General features: G+C 40.8%; 1 protein-coding gene across 2 annotated transcripts in view; it reads right to left on the bottom strand.

Moving 5' to 3' along the window:
- GABBR2 (gamma-aminobutyric acid type B receptor subunit 2) overlaps nt 1-16,203 on the bottom strand; it is an 844,982-nt gene that overhangs the window by 420,713 nt on the left and 408,066 nt on the right. For both annotated transcript variants that reach the window (XM_084618280.1, XM_084618281.1), the window contains exons 6-7: nt 13,859-14,050; nt 11,270-11,506 (exon numbers count right to left, since the gene is read on the bottom strand). In XM_084618280.1, the coding sequence (XP_084474406.1) occupies nt 11,270-11,506; nt 13,859-14,050 (429 nt within the window). The remainder of the gene's footprint in view (nt 1-11,269; nt 11,507-13,858; nt 14,051-16,203) is intronic.

The following is a 16,203-nucleotide window of genomic DNA, read 5'->3' as shown; positions in this document are numbered from 1 at the left end:
AATGTAATGCAAATAAACATGGCTTTGAGGAAAATAGATCCTGTCAACTAACTTGATATCTGTTTTAAAAATATTTTTTTAAAATGAGATTACAGTGTTGACGTAATGTATTGTACTTCTGTAGGGCATCTGACACGATATTATACGACATTTTGCTTAAACTCGGACGATATCAAATTAAGATGGCACACATTAAACAGATTAAAAACTGATTAACTGGTTGACTGATAGGTCTCAAATTGTAACTGTAAACAGGGAATCCTAATTGTTTCCAAGTGGGGCCCTGCAGAGGGTCTTGGCCCTATGCTATTTAACATTTTTATTAATGACCTGGAAAAAAACAATTATCACTTATAACATTTTCAGATGACACAAAAATTGGGGAGTGGTAAATAATGAAGAAGACTGGTCATGGATTCAGAGAGAGCTGGGTTGCTTGGTAAACTGGGGTCAAGCAGACAATACGAGTTTTAATAAGGCTAAATGTATACTTCTAGGAAGAAAGAAAGTAGGCCGTACTTAGAGGATGAGGGGCTCTATCCTGGGAAACAATGACTCTGAAAAAGATTTGAGCATCATGGTGGATAATCAGCTGACATGAGCTCCCAGCATGATGATGTGGCAAAAACAGCTAATACGATCCTGGGATGCATAAACAGGGAAATTTTGAGTAGGAGAGGTTATTTTACCTCTATTTGGCATTGGTGTGACCTCTGCTGAAATAATCTGTCCAGTTCTGTGGCCCACAGTTCAAGAAGGATGTTGATACATTGGGGAGGATTCATAGAAGAAACACGAGAACAATCAAAGGATTAGAAAACTTGCCTTATAGTAAATAATTCAAGGAGTTCAGTCTATTTATCCTGAAAAAGAGAAGGTTAATAGGTGACTTGATTACAGTCTGTAGGTACCTACATGGGGAACAAATAAGTAACAATGGGCTCTTCAATCTATCATTGAAAGGTATAACACAATCCAATGGCTAGAAGTTTAAGCTATATAAATTCTGGCTGGAGATAAGCGTACATTTTTAATGGAGAGAGTAGTTTATAATTGGAATAATTTACCAAGCATTGTGGTGGATTCTCCATCACTGCCAATTTTTAAATAAAGAATGGATGTTTTTCTAAAAGAATGGTCTAGGAATTATTTGGGGCAAGTTCTGTGGCCTGTGTTATACAGGATGTCAGATTAGATGATCATAATGATCCCTTCTGGCATTAAAATCTAGGGATTTATTAATCCAGATGTCATAGGGCAATCCCACCTGCTGCCCTCAGATGGCAGGCCGCAGCATAACAATCACTGCTGCCTCAGTTTTCCCTTTTGGAATCCCCATAACTCCATGCGAGTTTATCTTCTGGTCCATCAACAGGATGCATTACCAGAACATAGTTCAAAATAGTCCATAACAAAAATCTCACACATGTAGTCCATTGTTTACTGCAGTGCAAGCTGTCATTAAAATTCAAGACATATTGTCCCTTAATGCTCCACATATCTCACACACACCAGTGCTTTCAACTGCATCGGGACTCTGTCAGTCCTCTCCTCTCCTTGTATGAGGACTGCTACCCCAACCCTTCCAGCTGAAGTGTAATGCCACTCATCCCAGCAAGAAACTTCACAGCCTCTCTGCTGGGAGCATCCCTGCCAAGGGAGCATCCCTCTCTTCCCCAGCCCACTCATGTTTTCTCTGGATCCAGGTGTCTGGCCCTGAAGATATCAGCTGGTAAGCTCCACCACTGCTCCCCTGCCTCCAGACCTCTCCAGCCCTTGGCTCTGGCTCTCTGGTTTAGAGCCAGGGGACAGCTCTCCCTGCTGCTGCTCCTCCTGCGTTCAGCCCTCTGTCTCGCTGTCCTGTTGACACTAGCCAGCAAACCTCTCTTGCTGCTCTCCTGCCTTCTCCGAGGAACCACTGGTTCTGCTTCTTTCTGGGACTCCTCCAATCCCCTGGTCTCTATCACCTCTAATTTACCATCCCTTCCTGACTGAACCAATCTGCTCTGACTCACTCAGACTCCCTGTCACTCTAGTCTCCACTGATTACTTACTGGCTCTATCTGTATCTCACTGAAGTGTCTCCCCAGAGATTCTCCCGAGTCCTTCATAGCTCCCAATAACTTGGTCCGTCTCTTTCTCCTACTGAGACTCTACATAGAGTCTCCCTGGTCCTTTATAGCTCACAGGTGCTGTCCTGCCCTCTTAACTGGCCACACAGGAGCACCTGTTCTGGCACAGGGGACCTGGACTGGCTTCATTTACAGGGGCCAGCTATCCTGACACAACAGGACAGTTACAATGTCAAAGAAATTGGAAGAGAAATATCTACTTGGGAAATATAGGAAAACAGTGCTAAAGCTCTTTCAAGAGAATAAAGTATATCTCTAATTTACATAGAAACATAATAGCTCCCTGTTATAAACATACAGCTAAGGGTAGCCTAGAATTCCTCCTTACCTGTAAGGGGTTAAGAAGCTCAGATAACCAGGTTAGCACCTGACCAACAGGACCAATGGGGAAAGAAGATACTTTCAAATCTTGCGGGGGGGGGGGGGGAGGTGGTTTTTTTGTGCTCTTTGTTTGTGTGTATGTTCTCTCTTGGGACTGAGAGGGGCCAGACAAAAATCCATCTTCTCCAACCCATCCTAATCCAAGTCTCCAATACTGCAACCAGAATAAGTAAACCAGGCAAGGCGGATTAATTTCTTTTGTTTTGCTTGTGAATTTTCCCTGTGCTAAAAGGGAGGTTTATTCCTGTTTTCTGTAACTTGAATTTTCCCTGTGCTAAGAGGGAGGTTTATTCCTGTTTTCTGTAACTTTAAGGTTTTGCCCAGAGGGAAATCCTCTGTGTTTTGAATCTAAATACCCTGTAAAGTATTACCATCCTGATTTTACAGAGGTGATTCTTTTACGTTTTCTTTAGATAAAATCCTTCTTTTAAGAACCTGACTGATTTTTCCATTGTTCCAAAACCCAGGGGTTTGGGTCTTTGATCATTTTGTAACCAATTGGTTAGGATATTATTCTCAAGCCTCCCCAGGAAAGGGGGTGTAAGGGCTTGGGGGGGATTGCTGGGGGAAGAGGAACTCCAAGTGGTCCTTTTCCCTGGTTCTTTGTCAAATTACTTGGTGGTGGCAGCATTACTTAAACCCAAGGTGCAAGGGAAAATTTGTGCCTGGGGAGTTTTTAACCTAAGCTGGTAGAAATAAGCTTAGGGGGTCTTTCATGCAGGTCCCCATGTCTGTACCCTAGAGTTCAGAGTGGGGAGGGAACCCTGACATGGTGGCAGAGTGGTGGGGTAATTTTTGAACCAAAAGCACAGCAGGATTTTAAAAGGACAAATTTTTCTTTCCTTTTGGCTGCTTGGAAACAGGTTTTTGCTGAGAGCAGTTAGAGGGTTTTTTTTCTCTGCCTGAAGGCAGAGGGGTCAAGTTACAGTAGCAAAGGAATTCACAAGCTGGGTTGTTTTTTTAATTTCTAACTCTCAGGTAGAGCTAGGTTAAACACTGAAAGGCTAGGATGACAAAGTGGCGTCCAAAAAAACCTGGATTTAGCCAAACTGAGAGCACAAGAGAAAGAAAAGGAACATAAGAAACTGATCAAATTAAAACAACTCGAAAAAAAAGCTGCTAAAAGAAAACACCAAAAATCTGCCCACAAGAGAGCTGTGAAGGCAAAGAAAGCTGCCCACAAAAAAGCAGCTATGGAGGACCAGAAGCATGAACTGGCTGTTATGAAGTTAAAAAGACAAAATCTTTCAGCTGCTGGCTCCACTTCCCCAAAAATCCACAAATGGGAGCAACTATGTCCACAGTATGATAAATCCAGTGATATTGCTGAATATTTCCTCACCTTTAAAAGATTATGCACACTCCATGCAATTCCTAATGATCACAAAATGACCACATTGGTAGCAAAATTGACTGGCAGAGCTCTGGACATATTCAATAATATGCCCATTAGAATAATGTGTCAGATTCGAGGTCTTGTTCCTTATCTACAAGACACTCAATAGTCTTCCTCCAGGACACCTGAAGGTGAAAGATGAGAACTGCATTTGACAGCTCTGCTCTTCTAGCAAAATGGAACTGTCCACTGCAAAGGTAAGGCTTGTCTGTGGAGGTGACAAAGTTTTTGCAGGGGCCAGGAAAAGATTTTGGTATGAAAATGAAAAACCATCGTAGACCCCACCATCTTCTGTTCCAAGTGTAGTGTGCACTTCTTCAATCATTTTTATTTTTTGCTATGTAAACACACATCATTGTTCATACCATATATTGTATTAAAATAATTCCCTACATAATTTTCCCCTGGGGAGAGGAAGAAAGAACAAGCAGATGTTAGTCATGTTGCTTAATGCATTACTGGAGGACATTCAGATACTACAGAGATCAACACTACATAAGAGCCTGAGTAGAACAGAGTAGTCTCCTTACATAGAAAAGATGTAAACTCTCAGGTATCAATTTTCCACTCAGCTCAGACAGAGTGGGAAAGTTGGACTGTAGAGAGCCAGTAGCAGCTCCCTACTCCAAAACTGCCAAGCCCCAGTGCAAGTTAGCAATGCAAAGGTTTATCATTACAAAATTTACTAGTAGACATTCATACTGTTATGTCCTCATATTACTACTTTACATTTGCAGAAGGAACACAGGCTTTTCAAATACCAAATGCAATCCTTTGTTCCATGTAGCATGGCATTCTTGTCATACCTGATGCTTCATTAGAAGATTAACTTCACTGCCTTTGTATGGGACACATGTGTAGTGTATATGAATTGGGTAGCATCCCTTTAAATACTTTGTGAGCCTCTGATGGCGCTCACTGTCCTGTGTTTCAAAAATCCCCAGTACCCTGCCAGAGCAGCAATGTATATACCTAACTCAGTCTCACATTTTGTATATTAGTTAGAAAACACATTTTTTTTTACCCTACTATGCCCATGTAGTTCTTTTATATTATGATTGTTGTGTAAAGAACAAAAGACACAACTACAGAGAAGTCCTCAGCAGGCACAGAACTACCATTGCTAAGTCCTTCATCCCCCTCCCCCCCCACTCCCCTGCCAGCCTCCTCCAAAATGCAGGCCAACTCTGGATCAGAGCTGGCTGGAAAACAACAATTCTGTTTAGTGAAAAAGTTTGAGATTTCAGAATTTGTTTTCATTCTGCATCAGAACAAAATTGAGACCTTTCAAAAAATGTTCACAAAACCCTTAAGAGAAGAATAGCATGGTAAGGCAAGGTAAGGGCATGAAGTTGGGAAATGAAAGACACAGGTTTACATCTGTTCTCCGAATCAGACAGAGTAGGAACCTGAAGCTGCGTGTCCCATCTCCAAGGTGAGACTAGTGCCCTCACCACCAGGCTAAAGAGTCAGTCTCTTTGTCTCTCAGAATATTTATTTATACAAAGTGAAATAGCTGCAAGAGGTGGGATTCCCTCAATCTCTCCTGAGGGAGCTGTTCTGCTATGTATAAATAAACACATATTCATTGGGCTAGACAGAGAAAGAGAGAGTCTATAGCTTGGTGGTTAGGGCACTCAGTTGGGTCACCCACATCCCAGGTGAGTGCCCTAACCCCTGGGTATTGGCTATTCTGGGGTCAGCAGGGATCTCTCTCACACACACACCCACACCACACAAGAAACCTTCCTGAAGAAACAGCAATTTTTCAAGGGGGGCCCCCAGGAGGTATCAAAAGTTTTTCAACCAGCTTTAGAAATGATAGAGAGGAGGAGTGGCCAAAGTATGCTATGCTGTGGCTTTGCTCAGCAGGTGAATGGTGCTTTGGGGGCCATGAACAGCTGACTCAGCTTAGAGGAGCCCCTAGACATACTCTAACCTATGCTTGGGCTGAGCCAGGCAGAGATGAAGAGAGTTGTAACTATTTCCCTGATGGTCTCCCACTTTGCATCACCAAGTATAAATTCAATGAAGCAGAGAATCTGCCCCAAAGATCCACAAACTGCTAACAGGGTCTTCTTCTTCCAATGTATTGAGAACCAGATCACCTGTGGGAAGGACATGTTAAACTCAGAGTTTATATTTCAGAGAGGAAACAAGCATCATAGTTCTTGGTTTTGCTCTTTTTGCAAGACCCCTTCTACCATGTCCCTCTTTCACTGTCACTCATGACCTAAGGCTATGTCTACACTGCGGACCTTACAGTGGCCCAGCTGTACCAATGCAGCTGCATTGCTGTAAGGTCTCCTGTGTAGCTGCTCTGTGTAAACCACCCCCAATGAGCAGCAGTAGCTATGTTGGCAGGAGAATGTCTTCAACTGACATAGCGCTGTCCACATCACCGCTTTTGTAGGTGAAACTTTACGTCAGTCAGGGGTGTCTTTTTCACACCACTGACCGACAAAAGCCTAACATTGGTCAGTTAGTATAATGGGATATCATTAGCACTCTATTTAATAGATAGATCAAGTTATTTTCTTCCATTTCAAGATCTAGAATCCCACGATTACTGCTATATTGGAATCTTTTTCTATGGCAGTTTGATATACTACTGATAAAAACCTGGATTAAACAAAAATGTACATTTTATATGTAACAAAAGATAACATTAAGGTTGTTGATCAAAATATCAGACTAAAAAGTACCTTGGCCTCTAACTGATAGTTTTAGTTGGTATTGCCTTAGGGAATAGGTGCTGTTTTGATAAAAATAATAACTTAATTATACTATACAAATTGCCCTGACCAAGGTACTCATCACATTGAACAATAATTTAACATATTACAAAAACATTAGAAAACAACAATATTAATCATAGGGGCATAAGACATAATTAATACAAAAATCACATCAATACTCAACCTGGCTGATGATGAAACATTGTCCCTTTCCCCTCTCAAAGAAACGTAGTTCATAGATGAGTTTTCACTTTCTCATGTCTCCTCTGAGAATAGTTTAAAAATTAAAATGTCATGCTTCTTCATCTCAGATTAAATACTTTCCCTTCACAGCCAAGACTGTGGTAATAAAATCTATCGTTTTTACCATGATGGGCTGTCAAGATTAAACGAGAGGTGGACATAGAAAAGAGGGAAAGAAAAAACAAAGGACCTGATATTTGCTTTGTGATCTAACCCTTAGTAAGGAGCACTGCCCTAGGAGCATCCCAGGAGGGAAAATGCAACTCAGGGAACCACAGTCTCATTCCAGGTCACCTTGCTGCTCTGGAGAGGTGCAGGGTGACCAGGTGAAACAGGGCTACATTGCAGGATCCCTGACACGACAGCGTAGCTATGCCACCAGGTGTTTTGGGGGGAGATAGAGCTCCACCCACTCAAAGGGGAGAGCTATTGAGTATCAGTTATGCAGAGTTGAAGTCTACTCCCTTGTGCTGGTGACAGGATGGGTCCTGATCTGCTCCTGAGGTATTGAGAAAATGCTCAGTTACGAGAACTTTTATATTTGTGTCATAGGCTCATAGAATTGAGACATCTCTGTGCATCGCACATGTTGATCTGTCTCTCTGACATATCCTCCCAGATGTCTTTACCATCACCATCATGATTGCACCCCAACACCTGGCTGTTGCCTTGGACTCTCACTTCACTTCTGGACTCAGTATTGCCAACCCCAAGCATTCAAAAATTATGCCTGGCCTCCAAAATATCATGAGATTGACTTAAAATCATGAGATTTTAACATATAATAAATGTTGGGTTCTTTGCATTCATTTTCTGGCTTTTGAGCTTTTTAGTGATCATGTTTACAAGTTTTTCTCTATGAGTGCTAGAAACGTACCTACATTTTAAACAAAAATTGAGATAATTTAAAATTATAACTGGGTTCAAAAAAGGATTGGATAAGTTTATGGAGGATAGATCAATCAATGGCTATTGGCCAAGCTGGTCCAGAAAAGCAACCCCATATTCTGGGTGTTCCTGAGCCTCTGACAGCCAGATGCTGGGTCTGGACGATAAAATCACAAGAGTCAACAACAATGTGTGCCACACATCTAAGTCATGTCCACATCTTGCTGTTTTTTTCCGTTGTAACAACTCTGAGATCTGGCCTTTTCTATCAACTAAAATTCCCATCTAGGCTCTCGTGATTTCTTGTCTAGGCTCCTGCAATATTCTCTTCTCTGGTCTCCCTGACCCACATTGTCTATTAAAAATACAGCTGCTATGATCACCTTCCCGTACCAATTAAATCAACTTCCTCTTTGGATGCCTTGAATTCACCACATTAAATTCAAGCTTCTTGTCCTCATCTTTAAGGATGGTCCCTAGTCTGCCCCTCTCTATTTATTTCCCCCGTAAGTGCTCTTGTGCCATCTTCCTTGCTAACTCTTGTGCTTGAAGCACTTCCCCAAACTAATCCATGAAGCCATTACCCTCTTCTGCTTTAAATCCGTCATGCAACCGAACAGAGCCAGAGCTCCCACAACACTTTTGCAGGGGAGGGACAGGAAGTGAGACAACATGACCCCACAACCACCTCCCAATGGCAACACGTGGCCCCAGGAGCCTTTCATCTTTCAGGGAGTGAAACAGCAGCTTCCCCAACTCTGGGCTAAGTTGGGGAAGAGAGATCTAGGCTCTCCTCCAGATACCCCCTGGAAGCAGTACTTGTACCTTGTGGTCAATCGCTTTGCTGGATTAGCAGCTTTCTCCTACTATCACTTACCATTCCTAGTTCTACAGCTTAAGTGATAATAATCTGTGTTCCAATACAAGAGGTGCAGCATTCAAACCCTGCTAGTGATAGTTACAGTTGAATATCAAAGAATTTTTTTTTTAAAGTAAGGAATTATGTACAAAAACCTTTGTTAAAAAGCACTATTTACATTTCAAAATCAAATTCTGGAAAGTTAAGAAATCCAGTTTACAGTTTTCTGTACAACATTCATTCAGTCCTTTTCTGCACATGTATTATGATACAATCTTTAATTAAATTATCACAAATTTTTTTCCATCAGACCCCTGCCTCACTCAGTGAACAAGAATGCGTAAGCGTCAGAATTAAATTTGCATTTAAAATTGTAAATTGTATCATATCCTAACATGAGTGTTTTTCTTTTATACTGCAGCCTAAACAATATTCCTTTAACAGTTTTATTGTAATATAAGTATTTCCAAAATGGTAATGCTACAATACTTAATGATGATATTAAATAAAACCAGTCCTGCCACTGACTGCTGGTGTGGGCAACTAGACACTTCCCCCAACACCATTTTTTGCCATATGTAATTACCCTTTGTTTACTTTACTTCAACATGTTTTGAATTCAAGTGACAGGTTAATATTTAATGTGATCAAAATGAACTTGTGCCCAGACTGTGACAGGTTGTTACGCAGTTTTCCAGGTAACCAGGGACCAGCCAAGGAGCCTTCCCAGCTTCTATGTGCTCTATTCAAAGCCACATGAAACTTGAAGTCCCTGTGTTCAGATAAGAGCAGGGACTGCTACCTCCATGCCACACCAGCAACCCATATTGTCCTAAAAGTCCCCATTCCATATCTACTCACTTAGCGTTCCAGGTGCTAATCAGCAAGCATGCTGCTTGCCCAGGCATGTGTAGTGGCAGGCTCTCTCCCCATGCATGTTGCGGAGCTCTGGAAGGCATTCATCCTGAATCAGAGTATCTCCCAGAGATCCCCCTGGACAGCTCTGTATCAACTCTAAATGGAGCTGTACTTTTAATGTACATCCGACAGTTTGCAAGACACGCTATTAAATGACTTCTCAAAATGTAAAGTCCATATTCTGATCTGATTTACACTCCTAAAAGCCTGAAGCCACTTCAATGAAATCAAAAGAGTTACTACAGATTTAAAGGGGAATAACTGAGAACAGAATTTGGCTGTAGATATATTGGGCTAGATCCTTGGTCCCACCAAAGATGCTTTTGTGCTGCTCCAATAATGTAAAGCAGCCTTAAAACTGGTTGAAATGGCTAGCTGGGGAAACTCCTGGGTGGTGAAGGATTGGTGTAGCTAGCACCACACCACTGTCTCCTGCCCCTTACCCCCACTTCTCAGCTACCCAGTGTAAAGCATGTAGTGGGGAAAAGAAAGTGTTACAAGAACATCCCAGAATTTCATCAATCTCTAGCTGCTAAAATGGCCACCTAGGGTCTATTGCAGCATGTACAGTTTACACACCCTTCAGGACACTCTGAGTTGTTCCTCAAGACTATATTGGTGCCTAGCAGCCCAAGGATCAAGGAGCCATGAGGTGGAATCAACTAACATCAAATGGCTAGTACTGAGCATTTTGCTTGTTATACTCACTAATTCTGTAATTCTAAAATAAATATATAATGTTTGTGTGGGACTGATTTTACAGATTAATGCTTTTGTTATCCTCTAGAAATTTAGGAATCTTTCTCTTAATAGTTGTTTCATTATTTTATAAGACAAGACATGAAAGTTAGCTTTTGGTAGTAACACTGCGCACAGACGCAGAGATGCAACTCAAGTTGAGTACTTCTCTTGCTGCTTTCCCATTTCCCCCACCAAGATCGACACTACATGTTCTTTTCTCCAATCTTCCACAAGCTCCCTGGTTTTCATTAGGTTTCCAATATGGTCAATAGATCAGTTAAGTCCATAAGCTACAAACTACTCAGTGCCAGAGTACCACTACTCACAAGTGAAGCAGCTTGCTGGACTTGGGCCTAAGTTCTTTGCTACTTCCCTTAATACCTCATGATGCATATCCTAACATACTGATGTGTATATGTTTGAATTTTCCAAAACATTGACGTATCTGCTCTTTATCAACACCTATTTCACCTTTGACTAGGAAGGGAAACAGAGGTATCATATATGAATCACACTCTGTACCACTCTAAGACACAACACCATATTTTCTATCAGAAGAAATTGGCACAAAACCAGAAGCACTTAAATGCTTATCTAGTTACATATCAAACATAGATAATGCATCATGGATCAGATTCTCAGTGCCAGATGCTTCATCTTTCTTTGGAGCAGTCCTCCTGGGGCCAGAGTGCTAACTCTACAGCCTGTATCTGACAGCAATGCAGCACAATGCTGCTACAGTGCACCAGGAGCCCAATTCAGCTAAGCACATTGCTTCCGTGCTCTGCTGAAGTTGTACAAAGAAGATCTGGCCCATGCACCATTCAGCAAGTAAGGAGAACAGAAACCTCCCAAAACACAGGAATTGCATATACACACCTCCCTTTATTTTTCAAACTATTTAAAAAATATAATCTGAATACTTTAGATACTGACTTAAAAATATAGTGAATAAGAGCAGGTTGGGCCTTACCGTTACACCAAAGAAGTTGGTTTCATTCATAGCATCCAGAAATATTTTGCCAAGTTTGTGGTTTGTGTAGTTAAAATCCTCGATTTTTTGGTGTTTGTTTGTAGTGTTGAGATATTTCATTGCCCGCTGCAGTGTTTTGGCAATCACCCATATTCCATCGTAGGCATAACCATGAAATTTACTGGACTGTCCATCTCCCCGTTTGTCATTATACTCCTTTTCATACTGCTGTGGAGTCTGTGGAGAAGGAAATAAAACTTCATGACATAGCTCAGGACTTCACAGAATCTTCATTACAAGTGTCCCACTGATATAGAAAAGATTTTTAAAGCAAGGGCTAGGAAAGAGTTAAAATCCCATGAGATCATGCATTCTTATTAATTTCAAGAGTGATGGTGGGAGATGGAGGAAAAGAGCCTGGAAAGAGATGAATATGTATTTCACAGACTGTATATGTAAGAAGCGCCCATTTTAAGTAATTTTACTTTCATCCATCAGTCTTCCATTCCAATGCATCCAGCATCTTGGGTTGCAAACTGGTGAGCCATAGAATTACCAAAGGGGAAGATTTTTCCAGATCTCTGTCACAGAGGTTTGGGTTTGCCCTGAAGTGAGGTTTTAAAACCTTATAATTTTTTCCTATGTAAGTGATTTTTTTAAAAAAATCACAAACTTGTCTAGGTTTTGTTGTTGTTATTGTTTTGTTTCAGAATCTTGCTAAGCTCTTGACCTCAGTAATGGCTTGTTGCAATGAGTTCCAGAATGGTAGCATTTTGCACTCAATCTGCACAGGTGTGAATGACTATATGAGGGCAAAGCAGTGGAGAATCAGGCCCATTTTTTCATGGGCTGGGACTTTATGCATTATATTTTATACAGGAACAAATACACACAACACATTCTAAGTGTTAAAAAGAACATCTCAAAAAGACAAAGAACCTTCAGAAATCATACACGTGGTTATGTGATAAGCTGGCATGCTGCATATTTATCTATCTAAAATCTGGAGCACATCCAATCCTGTGAGTCACAGAGAGCTAGTGAGGTTAACAATTTGCAGGATCAGGCTTTACCGAGTATAAATAATGTATACAGCTAAGGAAGTAGATAGCAAAAAAAGGTTTCTAATGATCTGTCTGCCCTGCATAGTATCTAGTATTGTGGATTGTAATTTGGGGATTTTGTATAAGGCTTGTGCATTACTGCCTTAAGGGCATGTATGTGTAACTGACTGCAGGGAAAATCCAAGAACAAAGACAACAGGGAAAGGGGTTTTATCTGTATATCACCCTGCAGAAGAGAAGAAATGATATCTTATGTGTTTTAAAATAGCATACTGGAGGGGGAGGATAATCATATTAGCTGCTATACAAGTACAAATAAGTAAATAATAAGGATGATAATTAAAAAGAAATGAACTGACATTGTTTGATCAGAATGTTAATGTACTTAACATTTTTCCAGTAAGCATTGATGTCAAAAAGTGACTCATGGAAAAACATGAGCACCTCTGATTAAAAAATTGTTTGGAAATCCCTCGTCAATTGCAATGGCAGCCTTAGTTCTAGGTCTAATAATAGGTTCTTCCTAGGGCACCCCATTGTAAGGGGCACCAAAAACATAGGATCTGGTTGCTCTCTGCGCCTTGCAGTTGCCTGTAGTAATAATGCTGTGCTCTACGCTCGGCATTGCCCTCTGAGGAAGGCTACTCCATAGCAGCACTTCTCTTCTGAGGCAAGCTACCTGCCTCTTAGCTGTGCTAGCAGCAGCAGCAGCGATTTCCACCTCATTTGGGCCCCTAGAAAATCTTTGGCCAGAAGATGGGGAGCGGGGAGGTGGAAATGAAATGAGTCATGGAAGAGGTAGAGAGAGACCTGGGAAAGGGGCAGGAAAGTGAGAGGATAACGTAGGAGGAAGTGGACCAGACAGGGAAATCTAAATGTGGGAGGAGGGAAGCAGAGAGATGGACATAAATTGGTGACAAAGGAGACTGGGAATAGTAGGTGAAACTTGGGGAAACCTAGGGAAGGATGTGGAGCACCCAGAGATTGGTTCTAGGAGCCCTCCCTGTGCTTCCTAGACATTCATCCCCAACATTGTGGGGCTGGAGGGGTGGGCCTGCTCCAAAGTTCCCAGCGCTGTTTAGAGTCTTTTCCAAGGGAAATGAAGCAGCAGGCCCTTAGGAAAGGTCTGCAAGATGATGAGGAAAGGGCTGGGGGCTTGAGGGAAAAGAGACAGTGTTTAGGGATCCACTCATAGACAGAGGGAGATAAAATGAGGGCAGGAGGAGAAAAGAGAATGAGGGTTACATAAAAACATGGCAGAAATAGAGGATTGTTGTGGAGACTCTGGTGGGAGAGATGAGGGACTGCTTAATGCTTGCTGTACTATGACTATTTCTGTTGGTAGTTATTAGTCCCTCTCTTTCCTGATCACCAAATTCACCCAAAGACACAAAATATTTAAAAAGCTACCCTACAATGTCTCTTTCTGTAATTATCAAATTTTTAAAATTTAACAGGTGAAGTAATATGTACATTAGGGGAATATTTTTGAATGTTAAAAAGTAGTTGAAAGAAAGATACTAACCCGTCCTGATATGGTCTTTATCACTTTTGAACTGAGAGGTTCAAAATCTACTCCAATGTAACCTTCCATGGCAGTAAGAAGGTTTTTGCTGAGACAGTGTGAAGAATTAATCCAAGATTCCCACCATGAACTTTCATACCACCCAGGAATGATCCACTGATATTTACTGCCATACATCTCCTCATCATAAGCCTACAATAATAATAAAAAAAAAATCAGTAGACAATGAGTAGTTTACTGGTCAAAACACTTACAACAAACATCAGAAATAAAAGGTCTCCTGTTTAAGTTTTTACATAACGAATTTACTGCATAATTAAAGAATGCAAAAATATTTTAAATAACTTATTTTTTAACAGGACAGATTTCTTTTTTGTTTCCAAATTTATGTACATGAGGACAGAATTTTACAAAATAATAAGTCAAAAGCTGTTCAAAACCAGTTTAATTAGAAGAACAAAAAAGTACTTGGTATCTAAAGGGGGGAGGGTAAACAAGATTGAGGGAAGTAGAGCAATCCCATAAGAAATCCTCTATAAGGTGGCTTTCAACCTCAGTCTGAGAAGAGTGGAAATAGATGAGTATGTGTGCATATGCACAAACATGCATTGTTAGTGTGAAACAGCACATTAAACACCATCATTATATTATTTTTCTTTAGGTAAAGCACACTTGATTTCAATTAATGACATAGTATCAGAGCAGAATGTAACCTTCTGCTGCAACATTGACATTAAAGTCTTATCAACTGATAAAGAATCATCCAAAATTGAAACAAAAAGTAGGGAAAGAATATAACCAGAAAATCATCAGCCTGTAACCCAGAAGACAAAAATTCACAATGTTTCAAATGTTCATGTTGTGATCTGATAAAATAAGTAGAAGAGAAACATTAAGAGAAATATTAAAGAGAAATATTTGTTTTTTGAGAAGCATGAAGCAATGGTAAAGTTTGTGGCATAGCAAACAAATTTTGCAGAATTTCTCTTTTAAATAATAAACTATTTAATATTGAAATCTACTTTTCAAAACATTGAGCACAGCCCATTAAACCCACAGAGACAGGAAGTCTTACTTTAACTACACAAAACACACAGAACAGAGGTATCCACAATACTTTATTTTTCAGACATATATGGTAACATGCATGAAAATGTGTTCTCCATGCAGAAGAGGAATTTATTAGGGATGATAAAGGAATCCTGAACTTTTGTATTGTGAAGGAAAGTCTCTTTTATCTAGCATAAAATCTGCAAATCTTTCCTGAAGGTCCTCTCTCCTTGTCGCTGCTGGATGTCTTCCTGTAGACATTTCAGTTTCTTTCAAATAGTAATTTTCATGTTTCTTTGCTTCTTCACAAATATGTGGGATATTAGAGATGCAAGGCATGTAATGGAGCTAAAACAGATGCCCAAGTCTTTTAGAAGTATATGATAGAACCCTAAAACCCTTAAATGTAACAGATTTTCATAAAATCTGAAAAAGGAAGAGCTTCTTACAAATATTCATTTTTTCATCTGCATCAGCCTTATAGAGAACAGACTAGGAGCAGAAGAGAGAATTAGCCAGGATATGAATATGAGACATGCTGCTTACTCAGAATACAATCCTTATGAAAAATATTCCTAAGAGGATCTGAGGAAGGCCCTGGGGATACTTGAAGATGAGATGGAAATGTTAAAGCAAGAAATAGAAACATGGACAACTCCCAAATGAGGTTAATGACCAGGTGTAGGAGGAATGTTAGAGTTGGGTTTTATGCCTGCCTGGACTATTACACTGCATCCAACTCTCACAAATTTACAGCGAGCAAGGCAATTTTGTTTGCCCCAGCTGCAGGAACTCAGTTGAGATCAAGTTACACAAATTATGTATATAATGTGCTGCTTGATGGAGTGGAGGGCCTTCAGCTTCTCCAAGAACGCCAAAATACCGATTAATTACCTGAGTGTGCCCCACAGCTATATCTTAATTAAATTGTGCACCTCCACAGTCCCACATCAATTCCATGCTTACCCAGCCCCACTGCAATTAATTTTGTGCCCCCAGCCCAACAGAAATTCTGCCCCTCCACCACACATATGCACCTTGCTCCACTGCACACCTCTGCTCCTCCTACAGCTGAAGAGGTTCATCGTCCTCTCCCCAAACCTGTGACAGAGGCAGCTCCAAGAGCTCTTGACCGCAGCCCTCCAAGACGTGGAGAAGGGCAGATCTAGGGGGTTTTCTTCCATCAGTACACTAGAGTAGCACTTAACAGAGTGCACTGGTCAGATAAAGTAGGTTTACTGCTGCTTTGCATCACCAGTGCAATACAAAGCAGCCAATGCGTAATCATGAATCTT

This window comes from Lepidochelys olivacea (genome assembly GCF_965140295.1).
Source record: "Lepidochelys olivacea isolate rLepOli2 genome assembly, chromosome: 2".
Taxonomy (NCBI): Eukaryota; Metazoa; Chordata; order Testudines; family Cheloniidae; genus Lepidochelys; species Lepidochelys olivacea.
Note: the sequence above shows the minus strand (reverse complement) of the source record. Positions and strands in the feature narration are given on the sequence as shown.